This window comes from Ceratotherium simum, chromosome 33 (genome assembly GCF_057802395.1).
Source record: "Ceratotherium simum simum isolate JZ-2026a chromosome 33, ASM5780239v1, whole genome shotgun sequence".
NCBI lineage: Eukaryota > Metazoa > Chordata > Mammalia > Perissodactyla > Rhinocerotidae > Ceratotherium > Ceratotherium simum.
Genome location: NC_141932.1, coordinates 19,231,276 through 19,253,497, shown reverse-complemented (window position 1 = coordinate 19,253,497; position 22,222 = coordinate 19,231,276). Strand labels below are relative to the sequence as shown.

Here is a 22,222-nt window from a genome sequence, read left to right as displayed (position 1 = left end):
CCATGGGGCCAGCCCCTTATTCAGAGTTTTTATCATAAATGGATGCTGTATCTTGTTGAATGCTTTCTATGCATCTATTGAGATGATCATGTGATTTTTATTCTTCATTGTATTAACCTCGTGTATCGCATTGATTAATTTGTGAATGCTGAACCATCCTTGCATCCCTGGAATAAATCCCACCTGATAATGGTGTATAATCTGTTTAATATATTGTTGTACGCGATTTGCTAGTATTTTGTTCAGGACTTTTGCATCGATGTTCATCAGTGATATTGGCCTATAATTTTCTTTTTTTGTGTTGTCTTTGTCTGGTTTTTGTATCAGGGTAATGTCAGCTTCGTAGAATGAGTTAGGGAGCCTCCACCGCTCCTCAGTTTTTTGGAAGAGTTTGAGAAGGATAGGTATTAAGTCTTCTTTGAATATTTGGTAGAATTCACCAGGTAAGCCGTCTGCTCCTGGACTTTTATTTTTGGGGAGGTTTTTGATTACAGTTTCAGTCTACTTACTGGTGATTGGTCTATTCAAATTCTCTATTTCTTCTTGATCCAGTTTTGGAAGGTTGTATGATTCTAAGAATTTATCCATTTCTTCCAGAATGTCAGATTGGTTGGCATATAGCTTTTCATAGTATTCTCTTATAATCTTTTGTATTTCTGAGGTGTCCGTTGTAATTTCTCCTCTTTCATTTCTGAGTTTACTTATTTGAGCCTTCTCTCTTTTTTTCTTGGCGAGTCTAGCTAAAGGTTTGTCAATTTTGTTTACCTTTTCAAAGAACCAGCTCTTGGTTTTATGAATTTTTTCCATTTTTTTTAGTCTCTATTTCATTTATTTATGCTCTGATTTTTATTATTTCCCTTCTTCTACTGATTTGGGGCTTTGTTTGTTCTTCTTTTTCCAGTTCCTTTAGGTGCATTGTTAGATTGTTTATTTGAAATTTTTCTTGTTTGTTGAGCTAGGCCTGTATTGCTATAAACTTCCCTCTTAGAACCGCTTTTGCTGTATCCCATAAATACTGGCATTTCGTGTTTTCATTTTCATTTGTCTCCAAGTATTTTTTTATTTCTCCTTTGATTTCTTCGCCGACCCAATCGTTGCTCAGTAGCATTTTGTTTAATCTCCAGAAATTTGTGGCTTTTCTCATTCTCTTCCTATAGTTGATTTCTAGTTTCATACCGTTGTGGTCAGAAAAGATGCTTGGTATTATTTCAATCTTCTTAAATTTATGGAGACTTGTTCTGTGGCCTAATATGTCATCAATCCTGGATAATGTTCCATGTGCATTTGAAAAGAATGTGTGTTCTTCAGTTTTTGGATGGAATGTTCTGTATATATCTATTAGGTCCATCTCTTCTAGTATGTCATTTAAGATCTATCCCTTGGTCTAAGTGGAGTGTTAAAGTCCCCTACTATTATTGTGTTGCTGTCTGTTTCTCTTTTTACATGTTAATAATTGGTTTATATATTTAGGTGCTCCTGTGTTGGGTGCATAGATATTTACAAGCGTTATGTCCTCTTGCTGATTGTTCCCTTGATCATTATGTAGTACCATTCTGTCTCTCTTTACAGTTTTTGTTTTAAAGTCTATTTTGTCTGATATGAGCATTGCTACCCCAGGTTTCTTTTCACTGCCATTAACATGCAGTATCTTTTTTCCATCCCTCTACTCTCAGTTTGTGAGTGTCTTTAGGTCTGAAATGTGTCTCTTGTATGCAGCATATATATGGGTCTTGTTTTTTTATCCAGTCAGCCACCCTATGCCTTTTAATTGGAGCATTTACTCCATTAACTTTTAAAGTAGCTATTGATAAGTATGTACTTACTGCCATTTTTTAACTTTTTTTTCTTGGTGTTTTAGTAGTTCTTCGCTGTTCATTTCTTCTTCTCTTGCTCTCTTCCCTTGTGGGTTTTTTTTTTTTTTTTTACAATTTTTTTTTAATATATATATCTTCCTTTTATTTTTTTTATAGTTTGAGGGGTTTTTTTTAATTTTATTTATTTTTTTGCCCCCAAAGCCCCAGCAGATAGTTGTATGTCATAGCTGCACATCCTTCTAGTTGTTGTATGTGGGACGTGGCCTCAGCATGGCTGGAGAAGCGGTGCGTCGGTGTGCACCCGGGATCCGAACCCAGGCAGCCAGCAGCGGAGCGCGCGCAGCCAACCACATAAGCCACGGGGCCGGCCTCTCTTCCCTTGTGCTTTGATGGCTTTCTTTAGTATTATGTTTGAGTTCCTTTCTCTTAGTTTTTTGTGTATTTATTATAGGTTTCTGGTTTGTGATTACCATGGGGTTCACATATAGTAACCTACATATATAGCAGTCTATATTAAGTTGATAGTCTCTTTAATTTGACCTCTGTCTGAAAGCTCCACTCTTTAACTCCCCTCCTATCACATTTTATGTTTTTGATACCATATGCTCCCTCCTTATCTTGGGATATGTGAATAAGCTTTTCTCTATCTCCAAGCACCAATGTCTCAGTATTTGGCTAACCACGCATGGGGCACACGAACCTGAGATTAAGAGGTTCAGTAATCCCCTGTTCTCTGACACCACACTCACAACCATACATCCTTTCATAAAAGCTTGCTTTTATGAACCTCAATCTCTTTCTGGAAGAAACATGGTAAGGTTCCCAGTCCCTGTGAAAAGTCATTTTTACTGAATTGTCATCAATTTACACAGCCACTCTCTGGCCATAAAAGGGGTGCACTAGGGAAAGACAGTGTAATGAGAAGGAAGCAGGAGGAAGGAAAGTCCCTGCAATGGTCACAAAGGGGAGGAGATTCCCAATGCAGAAACAGTCATAAGACACACCCAGAGTTTGTGGCCTTTGCACAATGGCAGCCCCACCTGTCCCTTTCCATGCCTGCTGGCATCTGACTTCCTTCTCAGCCTGCCCCTCCTGGCCTTGTCTTCTTAAACCAACTAGAGGCCTGGGCCTGGGGCCAAACCACAGCAGCCAGCACTGAGCTGTGTGGGTGGAGGCAGCAGAGAAGGGAATAAAGCATTAAACTCATAGGGGACCTGACTCACCTATGTACATATCACTTGGGCAGGGAATGGATTAGTGAAGGGCTGCTCTGAAGGACTCATGGTTTAAGGAGTCACACTTCTTCAATGCTGTCTGACTTAGAGCAAAGGGCTGGGTGTGGGAGGCACCACAGCTTTCTCCCATTTAGACATCCATTTGTCCCTCCCTCTACCTCTTTTGGGTTACATGCCTCTATCCATAGGTCACTTATTTACTGAGTTGGGTTGGCGGGGGGCAGCGAGGGGGTGAATCTTAGTTGAATTCCTTAAAGCCCCAAGCACTCAATTCAGTTCAAGAGTGTCTCTCAGCCAAGGGATGACCAGAAACAAATATCTTTTAGAGGTTCTGCAGGAAATTTGGATAACAGCCTTTGCACCACCCACAATCCCTCTGGGGACCACTGAGCTACACACAAGAAAAGGACAGAACTTACTGTGTGCTGGGGACCTTTATGTTTGCACCTCACCTAATGCTCACAGTGACCCTTTAACATCGGGATTATTATCCCTATTTCGCAAATGAGAAACCAAAACTCTAAGAAGTCAATTAACTTGTCCCTTATCCAAGAACTGGGAAAAGATGGAACCAGGATTCAGACTGACATATTTCTGAGTCTAAAGCTCGTTTTCACTCCACACCATCCTACATACCAGAATTCAAAGAACAGAAAGATGACTGCTTCTAGCAGAAATACTCATAAAAGGCTTCGATGAAGAGACAAGATCTGAAATGGGCCTTAGAAGGAAGAATAACTCAAGAGGCTGAGCAAGAGGGCAAGGGTATTATAGAAAGAAGGAAAAAAATTAGAATCAATTAAGACATGAGAAAGTAAAATGCAGGTTCAGGTCTTACTACTTAGATCAAGGGAACAGACTGGGGCCATGCTACAGGGTCTTTGATTGGCAGCCTAAGGAATTTGAACTTCATCCTACAGATGATAGGAGTCACTGGAATGCTTTAGAAGGTCAGGAACAGGACAAAACAGCATTTTCAGGAAGATTACTCTGACAGTATTAGGCAAGATGACTTAGGGAAGTGGTTCTGAACTCTGGCAACTCATTAATTACCTGAAAGCTTCTTTCTTTTCTTTTCTTAACTTTTCATTTTAACATAATTTCAGACATTCAAAATGTTCCAAAAATAGTCAAAGTTCCCATATACTGTTCACTCAACTTCTCTAAATATTAATGCTGTACATTTATCAAAATCAATAAATTTATCATTGATAGAATACAATGATACCTCAATACAATTATCAAAATCAATAAATTATCATTGATAGAATACAATGAACTAACCTACGGATCTTATTCAAATTTAATCACCATTCCCAGTAATGTCCTTTGTCTAAACTAGGATCCAATCCGGGATCACACAATACATTTCGTTGTATTGTCTCTTCAGTCTCTTTAATCAGTGCCAGTTCTTCAGAATTTCTTTTACTTTCATGATCTTAATATATTTGTAGAGTATTGGCCATTTTATAGAACGACCCTCAGTTTGGGTTTACCTAATATTTCCTCATGATTAAACTTATGTTATGCACTTTTCGTAAGAACACCACAGAAGTGATGCTGTGCCTTCTCAGTCCATCATATCAGGCCCATGATATCGATATCGCTCCTTACTGGTGATGTTAACTTTGAACACTTGGCTGAAGTCTTCACTGTAAAATGACTATTTTACATGGAAGCTTTTTTAAACTACCAATGCCTGGGCCACACCATAGGCCAACCAAATCAGATTCTCTGGGAATAAGGCATAGGCAATTGTAGGTTTTAATGCCCTGGAGGTGATTCTAACCAGCAACCATGGTTGGAAACCACCAGCTTAGACAATGAAGATTAGAATCATGGAAATCAGCAAGGAAGACACTCCTTGGGCCACTCCTTTAAAAAGAACAGGCAGTTCCAGGCACAAATAAATATATCTGGACTTCAGAATGGACGCATGGTAGGGGAAAGGAAAGGCCAAAAATTCCCCCATTGAGAAAGTGATGGGTGAGTAGACTCTGTCCAATGAGAAGAAAAGGCCAGAGGCTCAGTGAAGTGTCCAGCCCTCCTGGTCTATTTTCTCTCCAGACCTCAGAGAAACCTTAGCTTCAGTGAAAGCAATTTGCCAAGGTCAGAGATGGATCTGACATTACAAAGTACCTATGTCCAACTCCAAAGCCCATGCCAATTCACTACCCCTGAGAGAGGACTGAACACAGTATGTTTAGGGAACAGGAAGGGGCAGGGACGGCTATAGCAGAAAGACAGGGTTAAGACACAGGGCAGTTAGGTAAGCTTGCTAATGTGGGACCATGTGTTGTACAGCCAGGAAAACTAGTTAGAGACATTTGAACTTGGTCTTGTGGTTACAGAAGAGCTACCGAAAGTTTTGAGTAAGGGAGTAACCAAAGTGAAGCCTTTGAGCAAAGACCAAAGGGGATGGTGGTGAAAATGGGAGTTCTGGGCTCCTAAGCTAAAGAGATGCCACTAACAACAGTAAAGGGGGCCACACAATATAGTGGAGCAAGAACTGGACTAGGAGTCAGAAGCTTGGGTTTAAATGTAAAAAGTCACAACTAAATTTATGGCTACGGCAGGCAAGTCATGTTCTCTCTCTGGATTTCAGTTTCTTTTCATCCATAAATCAGGTGAAGTGAGACTTAATCTCTAAATGACCTCGAAAGCTTTGCTACTCAAAGTGTGGTCCACCAACCAGCAGCAAGGCATTGTCCAAAATCTTATGAGAAATGCAGAATCTTAGGCCCCATCAGAAGAATCAGATCAGTATTTAAACAAGAGCCTCAGGTGATCCATAAGCGTATTAAAGTTGGAGACACTCTCCAAATTGTTCAGACTCACCTCAACTCTGTCACTTCACAGGGAAAAACAAAAACAAAACACAGAATGTTTTCCTTTTCACTTCATCTGCACCCTTTTCCTAATCCTAACCTCCCCTCTCAGACTCACCTACATGAGGGTGGAGGTCTTAGGACCACCAATGGGGCAGCGCTGCCTCCTTGTGGCCATGATCCGTAAATGCACTTAATCTTACCACTCTCACCAGTAAAGGAGGGGAAGGGTCAGCAGAGGGGGTGAAGTCCAAGTCGGTTTAGATAAAAGAATCACAACCACTCACGAAGACCAGAAGTAACTGTCAGACAGAGCTCAGCCTGCATCATACTGTCACATTTCAAAGACCAGTTTTTACAGATCCTAATAAAATGTGGTCTTAGTGGGAAACCAGGCCTCTAAGCCAAGCTCTGCCCTTGTAATCTTCAAAACAGCTCACTGTGACAGTTATATTCAGACATCCAGCCCCTGCCAGAACTCTGCCAGTAAACTTGCAGTTTTCCAAGGAAACTAACTTTACTGTGTCAATTCTTTCTCATCCTGAGCCACAATGTATCTGATGCATACTCACCAATCCGAGTCCTCCTCTCTGTAGGCACTGAAATAAGATTAATACCTTTTCACACGACAGACCTCAAACACTTGTAAACAACCACCATGTGCCTCTCCCATCTTCCCTCAGCCATTTCCCAAATGACATATTCTGAAGTCCCTGCACCTCCTGTCACTTTCCGGTGGGCAAGTGAAGTGTGTCAACCACAGCAGAAACTCCAAATTCTAGGAGTGTTCTAACCAGAGCAGCAGAGCCACAGGACCACCCACCTCCCCATTCTGGGCCCTACACCTATATGCAGAAAGCCAAAGACCACCTCAGCTGAGGTGAGGATACTGCTTTTCCTACTTGTGCTGCTGCTCAGGCATCCCATACCTGCGCAGGTGTATACTTCTTATTCAGTTTTATTTTTTAAGAAATATTTATTAGAGCCTGCTATGTCCTATGCACTAGAGAGGAAAGAAGAATCAGACCTGGTCATGCCCTCACCAAGCTCTAGGTTATGGGGGGAACCCAATTCAAAGCCAGACATTACAGTTCAGTGAGAAACACCTTGATAAAGGTGAACACAGACTTTTTTGGTCCATCTCATCAACCCCATGAAAATCTTCCACTCTTAGTTTTCTGGGCTCAGTTTTCCTCATTTCAAGCTCAAAGTAAAAAAAAAAAAAAAAAAAAACAAGGATGCAAAAGTCCAGATGGTCCTTTTTGCAGTCATGGTTGGACTGGACATTTCCTTCTGGCTAACCCAAGGTGTTGGAGGCTCCCACTTCATTCTGAATGTCCTCTCTCTCCAATTAGTGCTCACCACATGTGTACATGCAGCAGCCAGGCAGCTGCACACTAACAGACATTCTAGCAGGTCAGGAAACTTGAGTTTTAGTGCTGTGGCTTTGAGGCAACTGACTGTGTGATGTTGAGCAAATCATATAACTTCCCTCAGCTTTAATTTCCACTCCTCTAAAATGGAGGAACTCCTTGGTTCTATGTGTATAGTGAGAGCTCCTCAGAGACAGCATCACCCCTTACTCCTCTCGGGAGCTACCACCTGGCAAATACCAGGCACACATGAAGTGCTCAAAGGTTCACTGAATGCCTGTATGAATAAAAGATGATTATTAGAGAAACATGAATCATGGAATCGATCAACAAATATTTCTGAATGTCTGCTAAGTACACTGTAGAGTGGGGAAACCAAATAACTGTGGTGGAATAATATTTTCTCTCCATTTTCCACTTATCTTCTTCCCAGAGTGGGGTTTTTGTAAGTCAGAGAGACTGTGCTGGCACAAATAATGTTCTGGAGGTGTGCTCTAAGCAGTTATCCATATTAACAAGAGAAAAGTCTGTTTGTCTTGGGGGTGTTTTATATCAAGGAACCTGAGAGACCCAAAGCCCCCTCCCATGGTACACAGGACCCGACACCCCACCCCAAGTCCACGGAAAGGAAAACCAGACAGAGTGAACTGACAAGGAGCTGGGACCTAGGGAGAACAGAGGAGTAAACAGACTAGGGGACCTGGAGGAAGGTCTGAGGAGGAGTTCCCTGACCCTGAGCAGCCTCAGAGCGGACTGATGGCAACTCAATGGGAAAAGTAAAGCACCCCTATCAGGTTCCATGAGTATGTATGATCATTTATCAGCAAAATCTTCTTTCTGGTAAGGGACTGCACTTTCACATGCATTCTAACACATCAGGCCTAGTTAAAGCAGTACAAAAATGTCATTCCATTCAACAAACATTTATAGAGTTCTCCCAAAGTGCCAGACCCTATGTAAGTTCAGGAACACAAAAAAGAACAAAAACTAACCCCTGCCCTCAGAGATCCATCTACCCCCCCAAAAAGCTCCAAGCTCCTTCTATGCTCTCCTCTCTGCCCTCCACCAACCCAAACCCACCCTACCCTCGAGTCCCAGACCAAGTTCCACTGACCCAGAGTCCCTCGAGCTACTCTGAGTCCACAGTGAACTCCTGTCACTTCTGAAATTTGGTTCCGCTTACATTTCGAGATTCTATGAAAGGTATGTCATGTTCCTAGTTACTCTTGAGCCTCCTGAGGACAGAGACCATTGTTAGAATTTTCCAGAGAGAAGTCACACCAGTGATTTGTATCCAACCAAGCTCAGACCAAGCCCAAGCCTTCAACTCAAGGACAATCTCCACTGCCAAACACAGTGCATGGCCCCCTGCAGTGCTTTATAAACCTTGTGTAACAAAGTCTACAATCACCTCTCTAATGAGTCAACAAGCAGAGATAATCTGAAAAGTGAGAGGGTAAGAAGGATTAAACAAAAATCAAAAAAGGGGTGACTCATGCCTTGCCTCTTCCCCCCTCTTAGGTGAAATAAAGTCACACAACCTGTTCTCACTCCTGCCTGCAGGCTACCAGGGAAGACTTCCTTGTTAACCGTCCCCTCTGTCCCCACAAATATCACCCTGCACTCATGCCCACCTCTCCTCTTCCTTTGGGCACGTTTCCTAAAGTCTCTGGACTAGGAGTCAAGTTTAGTAAGTGCTGATGTTCTGTAACCTTAATGTTCACTCCAAACCATATTACCTCCTTCTTTTGCCCTAGACTGTTTCCAAACAAGGTCTGGAACCAAGAGCCCCAGCAGCCTGGGCAAATACTCTAAAGGGCACCTTCCACCCTGTGGTTCCTGTTTCTCAAATCCTGCTTCTTGGACCTGAAGCCCTGGGGGTCATCCATCAACCCAGTTCCCTGTCCTTTAGGCTGGAGCAACTAAGACACAGCCACCTTCCTGACGAACAACAAGGACGGCTGATGTGACCCACTGCTCCAGGGGCAGTGTTTTGGGCAAGAGAGAATAGCCTCTCCTCCCTGATCCTCTCTGCGTCCCACCTCATGTGGCCACAGAATTGGAGGAAACTGTCAACAGAGTGAGGACAGGGCCACTTCTCAAACAACAACACTACTATTGCCAATATCGTGCCAAGGATGGGAGCAGGGAGGAAAGAGCGGAAACAGACATGTCATCCTCTCTTCTGTCAACCCTTATACTCACTTTCCTGCCAGATATTAAGCTAGAAGGCGTCACTAAAAGGCATAAGGAAATCCAAACGAGCAAAAAGATTTGGGGAAGAAATCATAACACACTGCAGGGAGGGAGGGAGGAAGGAGGAAGGGAGGGAACGAGTATTGCTGCCACGTTATCAGACACCTTCTTATGTTCTTAAGAATGTTTCATTTCTGTTGTTTGGCCAGTTTCACCTCCCAGATTCCTGTAAAGCACATGGTCCAACCTGTTACCTAACAAGGCCAGCGTCACTTCACTGTTCTCTCCTCCAATGGGAACACTGGCCTGGGATTAAAGCATAGACCACCAAGCCAAGTACTGAGGCCTGAGCCATCTCAAGAAGTGGGCAGCCTCGAACTGGGAACCTTCCACACACTCTTCAAGCAACTTAGAGCAGCACCAACAGTCACCATGAAAGTTCTAATCTCTTCCCTCCTTCTGTTGCTGCCACTAATGCTGATGTCTGTGGTCTCTAGCAGCCCAAATCCAGGTAAGTAAGATTCATTTTCTATAAAGGGGAACAAGGGGGGAGAAAATGTGGCAAAAAAAACGTGCATTGAAATGTAGCCCCTTTTAGCTCCAGGGATTCGGGGCACATTAGCCTATCTCAGTGCCCTTTTCATCATTTACAAAAAGGAGAAAACTGTACTTACATCAAAGAGTGTTGTGAGAGTTAAATGAGATAGTGTACATGAAAATGTCTGAAACTGTAGCTGGCAAAAAAATAATAAAATAAAATACTGGCTCAACAAAGATTTGCTCCCTTACCTTCCCCCCAATCCCTTTTCCAGAAGAGTAATGAATTTCCTCAAAACCTACCTTGGTGGTGGTGGTGTAAAGCTGTTGAAGGCCATCAGACCTTCAGAAAAGATAAGGAAGTCCTTGCTTTTATTCCTTATAGTGCACCAGACATGCCACTAACAATTTTTAATGCTATTTAACGATAAAGTAAGACCTAGAAAAATGCTAGTTTTCCATATTTGAAGCTTTAGCCATACCAAGCTCAGTTGTAACAGCTCACCTTTTGGGAAGTTGACCTTTGGTTAGGGGTTCCGAATGGGCTCCAGTTTCTTTTTTTTTTTTTAATAATTTTATTTATTTATTTTTTCCCTCAAAGCCCCAGTAGATAGTTGTTTGTCATAGTTGCACATCCTTCTAGTTGCTGTATGTGGGACACAGCCTCAGCATGGCCGGAGAAGCGGTGCGTCGGTGCGCGCCCAGGATCCGAACCTGGGCCGCCAGCAGCGGAGTGTGCACACTTAACCACTAAGCCATGGGGCCGGCCCTGGGCTCCAGTTTCAATGCAGCTCAAGTGGCCCAGCCCTTAGCAGAACAGCCAAGCAGAAGAGAGCTCATCCCCATGTATGTTTCTACTTGACAGAACCATCTCCTCAAGGGCTACTTTGAGGTGAAATAGCTTTATTACATCCTCAGCATTAATTCAGTGCTTAAATTAGAAGTTCACCATACTCCACCCAAATATCAAACCTCCTCTCCCTTGTAGAGACAGCTCTCTGGAAGCTGCTGGGCCCCAGAGCTCTAGGGTTTAGACCACCCTTCTAGAAAGGAAGGCTTTTCTCCATCACTATGACAGACACCGAGGCTAGAGTCCTCAGCTGGATTCAAAGCTCTAACCACATTCTGCCTTTCCAGTCCACCCCTCCACTCACTAACCAATGCTCTATGCTTCACCTAAACCAGACTGTTGGCTCTTCCCTGAACAGGTCTTGTGCTTTCCCACCAGCTCTACTTTGTTCACACACCCAGCTCAAAACCACCTCTTCCCCACAGCCTCCCTTGCTTCCTCCCACGACCAGATGTGAGCTTTCCCTTCTGTGGACATGCTTAGCCCTAACTGGACTCCCTCTCTGCACTTATCATATTCTGCCTTATACTGAAGGTGTTGCTGTGCCTCTCCTACCTCCATCCCCTGCCCTTCCACACTGTAACCTCCTTGGTGGCACAATCTGGTGTATTATTTCCATATCCCTCACATTATCCAGCACAGCACTCAGTAAATGTTTGCTAAGTGAAAGAACAAATCCACAGGTTTCTAAGTTCAAAATGCTGCCTTTGGAAAACTCTACACCCAGGATTGATAGCAGCTTTATCAACATTTGGGGCTGGATAATTCTTTGTTGTAGGGTGCTGTTTTGCGCAATGTAAGATGTTTAGCAGCATCTGTGTGACCTCTACCCACTGGATGCCAATAGCAGCCTGTCCACGCCCCCTCCCCCCCCCCCCCAGTTAAGAGAGCCAAAAATACCTCCAGACATCGCCAAATGTCCCCTGGAGGGGAAAACCACTCCCCCGTTGAGAACCACTGCTCTATATCAAAAGTTCTCAAACCTGGCTATACCTTTAGACTTACCTAGACATTTAGACTCAGCCTTGAAGTCAGGGGAAAGGAGATCCAAATCCTGGCTCTGCCTCTTACTTTGCAATCCTGGGGAATTTGCTGAACTTTTTGGAGCCTCAGTTTTATCATCTCAAAATGAATAAAATACCATTAGCACACAGAATTGTTGTGAAGATTAAATGATCTATAATGTATACCTAGCAAGGTTTCAATAAATGGAAGGAGTAGAATTTCTAAGTAGTTTCTAGAGCACAAGGACAATGGACTGGGGAAAGCTCGCTAAGCTGCCAGGTGGCACGATTACAAAACACATCGGATCTGAAGTGCCAGCTCAATTTTTGCAACACCGATGAAGTCTGGCTAGAGGAAATGACACCCCCCACCTATCACCAAAAAGAAAATCTGATCTAGATTTATCTCTTAAAATAACCACATACAGAGGCCAGCCCCATGGCATAGTGGTTAAGTCTGGGGTGCTCCACTTCAGGGGCCCAGGTTCATGGGCCCAGATCCCGGGTGTGGAGCTACACTACTCCTGAAGCCACGCCGTGGCAGTGACCCACATACAAAAGAGAGGAAAACTGGCACAGATTTTAGCTCAGAGTGAATCCTCCTCATCAGAAAAAAAAAAAAAAAAACTACATACACACTCAATATGCTTTTCACAGGAGCGAAGGGAAAAATAGATGAGAATATATAAGAATGTTCAGAAATAAATTACTTATAATAATAGACTACTCTTTGCTTATAATATTGCTTATTAATTATAAAATTACTTATAATAATACTTCACATGTGTTAACCTATCCTATGTGGCAGGCATTGTTCTAAGCACTTCACACTTATTACCTCACTCTGTCCTCACAGAAATCTAACGTACTTTTTTATTTTTAACTTTTCATTATTCAGATTTTTAAAAATGTAATATAATCAGAGTTCCAACATATCCTTCATTCAGTTGTCTTCAAATAAAATCTTATATAACCATAGTACAATTATCAAACCAGGAAATTAGCATTGATAGAATACTATTAACTAATGTACAAATATTCAAATTTAGTTAATCATCCCACTAATGTCCTTTTTCTGGTCCAGAATCCAATCCAGGATCCTATACTGAATAAAGTTATCATGTCTTCTCAGTCTCCTCCAATCTATGGTAGTTTCTCAGCCTTCCTTGTCTTTCATGACCTTGACACTTTTGAAGAGTACTGGTCAGTTATTTTCTAGAACGTCCCTCGATTTGGGTTTATCTGGTGTTTCCTCAAGATTAAGTTTAGATTATGCATTTTTGGCAAAAGTACCACAGAAGTGATGTGTGCCTTCTTGGTGCATCACATCAGAAGGCCCATGATATCACTAACTCTCATTACTGGTGATGCTAACTTTGAACACTTGGTTGAGGGGGTGTCTGTCAGGTTTCTCTACTGTAAAGTTACTATTTTTTCCATTGTAATTAATAAGTATCTTGTGGAGAGATACTCTGAGACTATGCAAATAGCCTGTTTCTTATCATACTTTTGCCCATTAATTTTTAAGGTCCATTCATGATTCTTGCCTACAACAAGTATTACCACGGTATTAGCCAAATGGTGATTTTCTATTTCCATCATTCCTTCTACATTTATTAGTTGGGATTCTACCCTAAGAAAGAGCTTCTCCTTCTCTCCCACTTATTTATTTATTCAATTATTTATTTATATAAGTAAAGACAGGGCCGGCCCCGTGGCTTGGCGGTTAGGTGCGCGCGCTCCGCTGCTGGCGGCCCGGGTTCGGATCCCGGGCACGCACCGAGGCACTGCTTCTCCGGCCATGCTGAGGCCGCGTCCCACATACAGCAACTGGAAGGATGTGCAGCTATGACGTACAACTATCTACTGGGGCTTTGGGGGAAAAAAATAAATAAATAAAATCTTATATAAGTAAAGACTCGTGAATATTTGTGGATTATAATCCATTGCTAGCATTATTTATTATGTTGCTCATATTGTCCCAAAATTAGCCACTGAGAGCTCCTTCAAGTTAGCTTCTGTGTCTTTTTGACATATCATTTGTTTAGCAGTTCCTGACTTTCCAACACCACAAGATGTTCCAGACCCATCTTGTACGAAATTTCCTGCCCTGGCCCTGGAATCAGACATTCTCCAAGGAGCCCTGGTTCCTTTCATGAGAGATCCGTATTCACAAACCATGACACTAGGTATTGCCCATTGCTACTAGGTGCTATTGCATCTAGGCCCTCTAGTGGAAAGAGCTAGGAAACAGATGTATGCATATACACACTAATGCACTATTATTAGCCCCATTTTACAAATTAGGTAAATGAGGCACAGAAAACTTAAGCAACTTGTCCAAAATTACAAAACTAATATGTAGTGGAACTGGCAAGTCAAAATAATGATAGACCTACCACAAGTCCTAACAAGTAGAAGTAACTATTTTACACATATAAGTCAGCAGAAAGCAACAACCCTAACATTCCAGCATAGACAATTTCTTTGGGGAAAAACTAGAAGTCCGCAAAAATAACCAGAATAACCATCATGTACTGAACGCTTACTTGGGCACTGAGCACCAGGCACCCACAGTAGTTCATTTATTCCTAACTCTGCAAGGTGGATACTATTATCCTCGTTTCACAAATCAGAGAACCAAAGACCAAAGAAGCTAAATGACCTGTCCAAGACTACAGAGTTAAGTGACAGAAAAAGTAGTTGAGCCCAAGTCTGTCTGGATAGAAAGTCCATGCTTATTCCACTGTATCAGTATTTTCCAAATTTGATTTTAGGTAGAACATAAATTAGTTTTTACTTTAATAGTTATATGTTTATTTGAATGCATGTTAGAAAAAAATCTAAGCATATATCAAACCTGTAATCTCACAGGTAATATTGCATAGGATGAGGCTGTTTTGTAAATTAAATTTATTCAAAGAAAAAGTACAAAGTAAATAACAGTAGAAGTGGTACAAACTATAGCAAACATCATAAAGGTGGTCTGTAAATGTTGGAGGGTTGGGAGACATTAGACTGTAGTAACGTGCAGCTTCATTGTCAGTTACACCATGAAACTAGGGTTATCAGAGCAGCAGAAAGAAAAACAGACTAAGAATCTTGGACCTGGATTTTAGCTCCAGATGTGTCACCATTACCTTTGTGAACTTGGGCATTTCATTTGCTCTCTCTGGGCCTCAGTTTCCCCATCTGAAAAAAAAAGAGATAGTGATTTAGTTAATTAGTACAACCTTTTTAAAAGCAATTTCGGAGGCCGGCCCGGTGGCGTAGCACTTAAGTTCACCCATTCCACTTCAGCAGCCCGGGGTTCGCCAGTTCGGATCCTGGGCACAGACCTACTCACCACTCACCAAGCCATGCTGAGGCGGCATCCCACATAGAACTAGAAGGACCTACAACTAGGTCATGCAACTATGTACTGGGGCTTTGGGGAGAAAAAAGAAAAAAAAAAAGAGGAAGATTGGCAACAGATGTTAGCTCAGGACCAATCTTCCTCAAAAAAAAAAACCCTAAAAGCAATTTGGTAATGATATTAAGAAACACAACGCTGGGGCCGGCCCCGTGGCTTAGCAGTTAAGTGCGCACGCTCCGCTGCTGGCAGCCCGGGTTCGGATCCCAGGCACGCACCGATGCACCGCTTCTCTGGCCATGCTGGGGCCGCGTCCCACATACAGCAACTAGAAGGATGTGCAGCTATGACATACAACTGTCTACTGGGGCTTTGGGGGAAAAAATAAATAAATAAAATTTAAAAAATAATAAAAATTAAAAAAAAGAAACACAAGGCTGTTCTTAACTTTTGACCCACTAATTCCACTTTGAGAATCTTGCCCAAGACAATTAATCCAACATTTGGAAAACAGTTACAAGCACAAAGAAATTTTTCAATATCCAAAAATACAACAATCTAAATATTCAACAATTAGAGAATAGTTAAATAATGTGGAGCACATATACTTATTGGGAGTGTTATACAGTCATTGCTTATTATAAGCAACATGCTTATAAAGGGAAAAAAAGAAATTTGCTCACATGCTATGGTTATCACTATATACAGAAAATCATACGCAGGAAACATGCCAAAATACCAACAGTTAGTAAGAGTAAAGATTTATTTGTACTTTACAAATATTCTCTAATAAATTATATTACATTTAGAATGAAAAAAAACTTCTCAGTGAAGGGATTCAACTAAATAATCTCCAAGATTCCTTCTGGCTCTAATATTCTATGGCTTTCCTCTGGAACTAGAAGAAGACGTCAGGTGAGAGTAAACTATTAGAATACGTGGGATGGCAGAGGCTATGTATGCCTGTTTAAATTACTTTAACAGCACTCAAAACAGCCCATGAGAACATCTGGAAACTAGCACTCTGGGAAATGATGCAACATCCTCCATCTGTGTGGCAGAAAGGGCACGAGTCTGGGGAATAGGAGACCTGGATTGAACCAGATGATCTCTGAGGGCCCTCTCTAGACAACTTGTCTGTCCACTTACTGAACAAACATTTACCAAGTGCCTACCATGGGTCAGGAACCACATAGCTGAATGACTACTGAGCCACTGATTCAGAGTCCAATGAGGGAGAAGGATTTTTAGTTTACTAGTGCTGCCCTAACAGAATACCACAGACTGGGCGGCTTAAACAAGAGAAATTTATTTTCTCGCAGTTCTGGAGGCCAGAAGTCCAAAATCAAAATGTCGGCAAGTTTGGTTTCTTCTGAGGCCTCTCTCCTTGGATTGCAGATGGCCACCTTCTTGCTATACCCTCACATGGTCTTTTCTCTGTGCACATACATCCCTGATGTCCCTGGTGTCTCTTTGTGTGTCCAAATCTCTTCTTACAACTACTCCAGTCAGATTGGGTCAGGCCTTACCATAACGGCCTCATTTTAATTCAATTATCTCTTTAAAGGCCCTGTCTCCAAATACAGTCATTCTGAGGTACTGGGGGGTAGGGCTACAACATGAATTCTGGGGGGACACAATTCAGCTCACAATAGATTCCAAGCAACAAACTATAACTGTGTTATACTGTGCAATAATAGAGCTGTATTTAAAGACAGTGAGGAACCAAGTGTAGGCTGACAGGAAATATCAGAATCTACTCTATAGAGGAAGCATCATCTGGGCCCAGTTCTAGCTCCAGATTCTCAAATCTATAAACCATCATCCTTGATTGTCACAAAAAGATTTTAGATATCGCAAAAAGGGAATAAGACATCACAGGTGATAAGACAGACTTGAATACAGGCCAAAAGAGGAATGGATTTGTTCCAGAGGAACAAAGGTCAATACCATCCTCTTATACTTGACCTGGGATTATGGATTCAACCACAGCAAACTTGGAGGTCAAGTGAAGACCCTGACTGGTTTACGGGATAATCATAAACCAGTTGCTCTCATTTCTTAAGTCATGAAGATTTTAAAGTGTGTGTGTTAGGGGGATGGTAAGGTCTTGATTGACCCTTACCTTTTGTCCTCTCTTCCAACCAAAAGTCATTCTGTCTCCACCTACCTCCAGCTAAGCTTTCCTCTAGGCCGGATTTAAACCTCAATTTCTTATCCATTTAAAATACTCTTTTCTTGAAGTTCCCCAGATCCCTAAGCAAAGAAGGAAGAAAAATGGAACTGCAGTGACCTAGGTAGCACGATGCTAGGGAACCATTTCTGTTGGCCCCTTCCCTTTCCAGTGGCTGGAAGTGACCTGTTTCCTTCTGACAGGGGTCGCCAGAGGCCACAGAGACCAACGCCAGGCTTCTGGGAGGTGGCTCCAGGCAGGTGGCCAAGAATGTGAGTGCAAAGGTCAGTAACTCAGCATCAACAACAGCAATGCACCATCATGATCCCAACACTCTCTCTTGAGTCCCTCTGAGACCAGTGCAGATGTCATCTGAGCTGACCTCACCCCTTCCCCTCTCCATCAGCCCACCACATGCAGCACCAATGCTTGTTTTCTTCCTGAGTCTCAGGCAAGAGCTGGACTCCTCCAAGGTCCAGGGGAGAGCTGCCTGAATCTCTGGCTGTCCCCTCCCCTTAACCGTTTTCTCTAAGAACTCAGGGCTGCCTTCCAAAAGCTCCCTGGATCTTATTCTCAACCTTATTTTACTCATAGGTAAGACTGAAATCAGAGAGGCAAAATGGCTTACCCGAGGTAAAGTAGACACTAAAAGGCAGACACCTGGGTCTTATTCCTTATTTCTGGTCTCCCTAATGACATCCTGATGCCCCCTCCAACCTGCCACCAAATTCTTGCCAATACAGCTCAGGCAAAACAACTCAGAAGTCCTGGGGCTCATATAACTGGATACCTCTACTGCTCTGTGTGGACCATTTTCCCCACCCCATTGCAGTAGGAAACAAGAACTGAAAGGAAAGAAAGAAGGCAAGTAAAGCACTGCCCTATTCTCTACTCTCAAACATATTAACCCTCCCATCTAAGCAATAACCCCAATATTTCAGATTGGTTCCTGAGAGCCCCTAAAAGAAAACTCATGACAGTGCCTGAGGTGCCAAAGAAGCAGTGTCCCTGTGATCATTTCAAGGGCAATGTGAAGAAAACCAGTAAGTTTCAAGAGAATGACCTTCCTTAAGCCAGAGTCCCTCTGTGGAATCCACCAGGGATGAAGCAGGGGTTGAGAATAGACGAGAGGTGAAATGAAGACCAGGATAGGCACACTTGTGGGGAAACAGGAAGAGGAAGAAAAGCAGGACACAATTCTCCTAATACCAGCAAGGGTTAATCAAATTCTTAGATTTAAGAACCACATTGCTTATCAAAGTTGAGGGAGATGGGGCTGTTGGGGACCTGGTCATTGATCTCTGAAGATGACACCAGTGTCAGCACCAAACAGAATTTGATTCCTCCCTAGTCCAGCAGTCTTTAAATGTTATATAAAAAGTAAATTGGCTAATGTTAAACTGATTGATATTATTTTATCAAGAATGCGATAAATCAGGATCCTTATCACTATTGATGGAAGTAAAATACAACTTGGTACTACCTATCAAAAATTTAAATGTGTGTACCCTTTAACCCAGTAATCTCACTTCAAGAAATCTCTAGTACAGAATACTAGCATGGATACTCACAGATATACATACGAGAATATTAACTATAGTAGTATTTGTATTGGCAAATAATTGGAAGTAAAAACTGTTCATCCAAAGCAAATTGGACAACTGTGCAGTTGTCAGAAATAATGAGGTAAATCATTATGTGTTGATCAGGAAGATATCCACAACACAGTAAGTGAAAAAAAGATACAGAGACTCCTTCTTCACACTCTTCACGAAAAAAAATTTTTCAAGTGGATTAAAGATCTAAATTTGAAAGATAAATTTATAAGAGAATATAGGAAAATATATTCATGACTTTGGGGTATGAAAGGATTTCTTAAATAAGATACAAGAAGTAAAAGCCATGAAAGGAAAGATTAATAAATCTGACTTCATTGAAATTAACAAATTTTGGTCATCAAAAGAATAAAATGATTGAGGCCGGCCTGGTGGCTGAGTGGTTCAAGTTCCACGCACTCTGCTTCGGCGGCCTGGGTTCGCAGGTTCAGATCCCGGGTGCAGACCTACTCCACTCATTAGCCATGCTGTGGAGGCATTCCACATACAAAATAGAGGAAGACTGGCACAGATGTTAGCTCAGGGCTAATCTTCCTCAAGCCAAAAAAGAAAAAAAAAAGGAAAGAGGAAGATTGGCAACGGATGTTAGCTCATGGCAATTCTTCCTCAACAACAAAAAAAAAAGAATAAAATGACAATTTAAAAATAGGAGGTGATATATGCAACATATATAACTGACAAAGGATTAATATTCAGAATATAGAAAGAATTCCTACAGATCAATGAAAGGAAGGCAGGCAACACAACAGACAAATAGGCTAAAGACTTGAATAGGCACTTCAGAGACAAGGAAATCCAAATAACTAATAAACATATAAAATGGCACTCAACCATTCTAGTAAGTGGGAAAATGTGAATTAAACCCAAACAGATATCACTATACATCATCAGATTGGCAAAAATTTTAAAGTCTGACAATACCAAGTGTTAGCAAAGAGTAGGACAGAGAAACTCTCATATCCTGCTAATGGGAGTGTAAATTGGTAAATCATTTTGGAAAAGTGCTGGCAGTTGTCTACTAAAGTCTAAGTTCTGTGACCAAGCAATTCTACTCTTAGATATGTACTCAAAAGCAATGCAGGCTTATATACACCAGGAGGCATGTACAACTATTTCATAGCAGCATTGCTCATAACTACCCCAAACTGAAAACTGACCAGTGAATAAATGGTGGTGCATTCGAATATTATTTATTAGTGAGAATGAACAAACACACAACAAGGTAAATGAATCTTACAAACATAATGTTGAGTAAAAAAAATTGAGACACAAGAGAATAGCTAAAGTATGATTTCATATACATTAAGTTGAAAAACAGACAAAATTAAACTAAATTATTTAGGAATACATAAGTAGGTAGTAAAACAATAAACAAAGTAAACGCTTACTATAAAAGTCAGGATTACCTCTGTGAGGGAGGGAGGGAGGATAGTGATCAGAAGAGGAGGGGGTGGCTGGCAATATTCTATTTCTAGGCCTGGGTAGTAGTTTCATGAACATCTGCTTTATAACTATTTATTGAACTGCACATATGAGTTTTTATGGACCTCTATAGATGTGTAATATTTTGCAATAATGAAAGATTTGTTAAGGTGCAGAGCAAAGCAATATGTATAGTATAATCTCATCCCTGTTTTTTAAAGTAAACAATTATGTTTACATACAAAAAGATACGAAAGACTACGCAGTAAACTATTAACAGTAGGGAATGGGGAGTGGAGGTTGGGGTGGGAAACGTCCTTTTACTCCTTACTGGATATATTTTTTTATTTTAATTTTTTCCACTAGACAAGTCTTACTTTTATAATTTTAAAATCTCTCATAAAAATTAAATTTTTAAAATGTTTTTAACACTAGTCTCTACCCTTTATTTTCACCCTAGGGCACCAAAGGCACCACAGGAAGCCAAACAAGCACTCTAGAGCCTGCCAGCAATTTCTCAAACGATGTCAGCTAGCAAGCTTTGCTCTGCCTTTATAGGAGCTTTTAGCCCACTCTCCCAATGAAACATTCTAAGTCAAGAGGCAATGAGCACACGTAGAGGATGCTCTTCTCTCACCTCAAGCTCCCCCTCTCTATCTGCACTCTAGTGGTCTCAGAAAGCATTTTCCCCAAGATTATTGTTCCCTCTAGTGACTTCTCTCCTCAGTGTTTTCCTGCGCTCTCCTCTTACCTAGGCTTAAGCTTAATTATCTGAAAGAAACCAGGAAACCCTGCTTTCCTAGCTGGTCCCAACTGACCTAAAATACAACCAGGCAAGTAGCAAACAGAAGTCAATAAATATTTTTAAATGTAAATAGTCCAAATCATTTCTTTCAAATGGGGTCTGGCAACTCACACTCAATCCAGATGATCCACTTCACCTTGCTCGCTCCTAACCCTACCCAGATTCTACACACACTTGCCCCCACCACCACCCTCACTTTCTCTCCCTCCACTGCCCAACTATTTATTCTTTCACTCATTCAACAAACCTTTCTGGGGTAAAAGCTAGGTGGGCAAAGAAAGCAGGTATAGCAGTGAATCAGACCTGTTCTTATTAAAGATAATATAGGTTTAAGAAAACAATAACTGGCACAGTTTCCTAGCATGTAGAAAGCCTTTAGTATTTATGATTATCATCATCATCATCGTCAATGATCATTGTACTCTGTGAGTTTCCAATGCAGTACACAAGACATATATGCAGAACCACAGTTCAAGGCTAGAGAGATGGTGTGGAAGATCTCAAATGCCATTAAAAAGGGCTTCAAGCTCTAAAAACGGGAGGATGTCATTTTTTTTTTAACGTGGGAGTGGAATGATCAAAGCAATAACATAAGGAAATTAAACTGGCAATCATTTGAAAGAATGAATAAAGAAGAAAAGATTATTACAACAGTATAGAGACTGCCTCCCCCTAGGACCCTTTCCTCAAACATCAGAAGGGGAGGGAAAAAAGGAACACTCATCCAGAATCCGGCTTCTGTCATCCCAGATGAAACAGAGGACTAAGTTGGGCTGCTTGCCTTAGGAGAAAAAACATTTTAACTGAGTGGCGAGTGGGGTGGGGCCCTATTTATGACACAAGAGGACAAGCCCCTCCCCTATGGTAGGAGAGTGTTGGGCACACAGCCTCCTCCTGTTCCTACTCCCACTTCCCACAGCAGGAGGCACAGAAGTGCATCACTTGGCACAGGAGTGGGGGCCAGCAGTGGTCGGCCCACTTGCAAACTGCCTTAAAAAGGAAGACCAGGCATGTCAA

General features: G+C 41.7%; 1 protein-coding gene and 1 long non-coding RNA gene across 8 annotated transcripts in view; one reads left to right on the top strand and one right to left on the bottom strand.

Moving 5' to 3' along the window:
* The window catches only part of LOC147912871 (uncharacterized), a 214,153-nt gene that overhangs the window by 167,832 nt on the left and 24,099 nt on the right, over positions 1-22,222 (bottom strand). For 5 of the 7 annotated variants that reach the window (XR_015549501.1, XR_015549500.1, XR_015549502.1 and 2 more), the window contains exon 4: positions 14,978-15,029. This is a non-coding gene — a long non-coding RNA (uncharacterized LOC147912871). Of the gene's footprint in view, positions 1-11,838; positions 11,956-14,977; positions 15,030-22,222 lie in introns of all 7 variants that reach the window. The other 2 variants (XR_015549498.1, XR_015549499.1) reach the window with 1 other exon arrangement.
* Positions 9,879-20,958, top strand: LOC101402135 (C-X-C motif chemokine 17). Its single transcript, XM_004440081.3, has 4 exons — positions 9,879-9,957; positions 17,566-17,646; positions 18,304-18,405; positions 20,861-20,958. The coding sequence occupies exons 1-4, from the start codon at positions 9,879-9,881 to the stop codon at positions 20,956-20,958; spliced, it is 360 nt and encodes a 119-aa protein (XP_004440138.2).

Coding starts and splice junctions, on each gene's coding strand:
- LOC101402135 (XM_004440081.3), top strand. CDS start 9,879: ATGAAAGTTCTAATCTCTTCCCTCCTTCTGTTGCTGCCACTAATGCTG. Junction 17,647..18,303: donor CCAAGAATGTGAGTGCAAAG/GTCAGTAACTCA, acceptor CCAATATTTCAG/ATTGGTTCCTGAGAGCCCCT. Junction 18,406..20,860: donor GGGCAATGTGAAGAAAACCA/GTAAGTTTCAAG, acceptor TTTTCACCCTAG/GGCACCAAAGGCACCACAGG.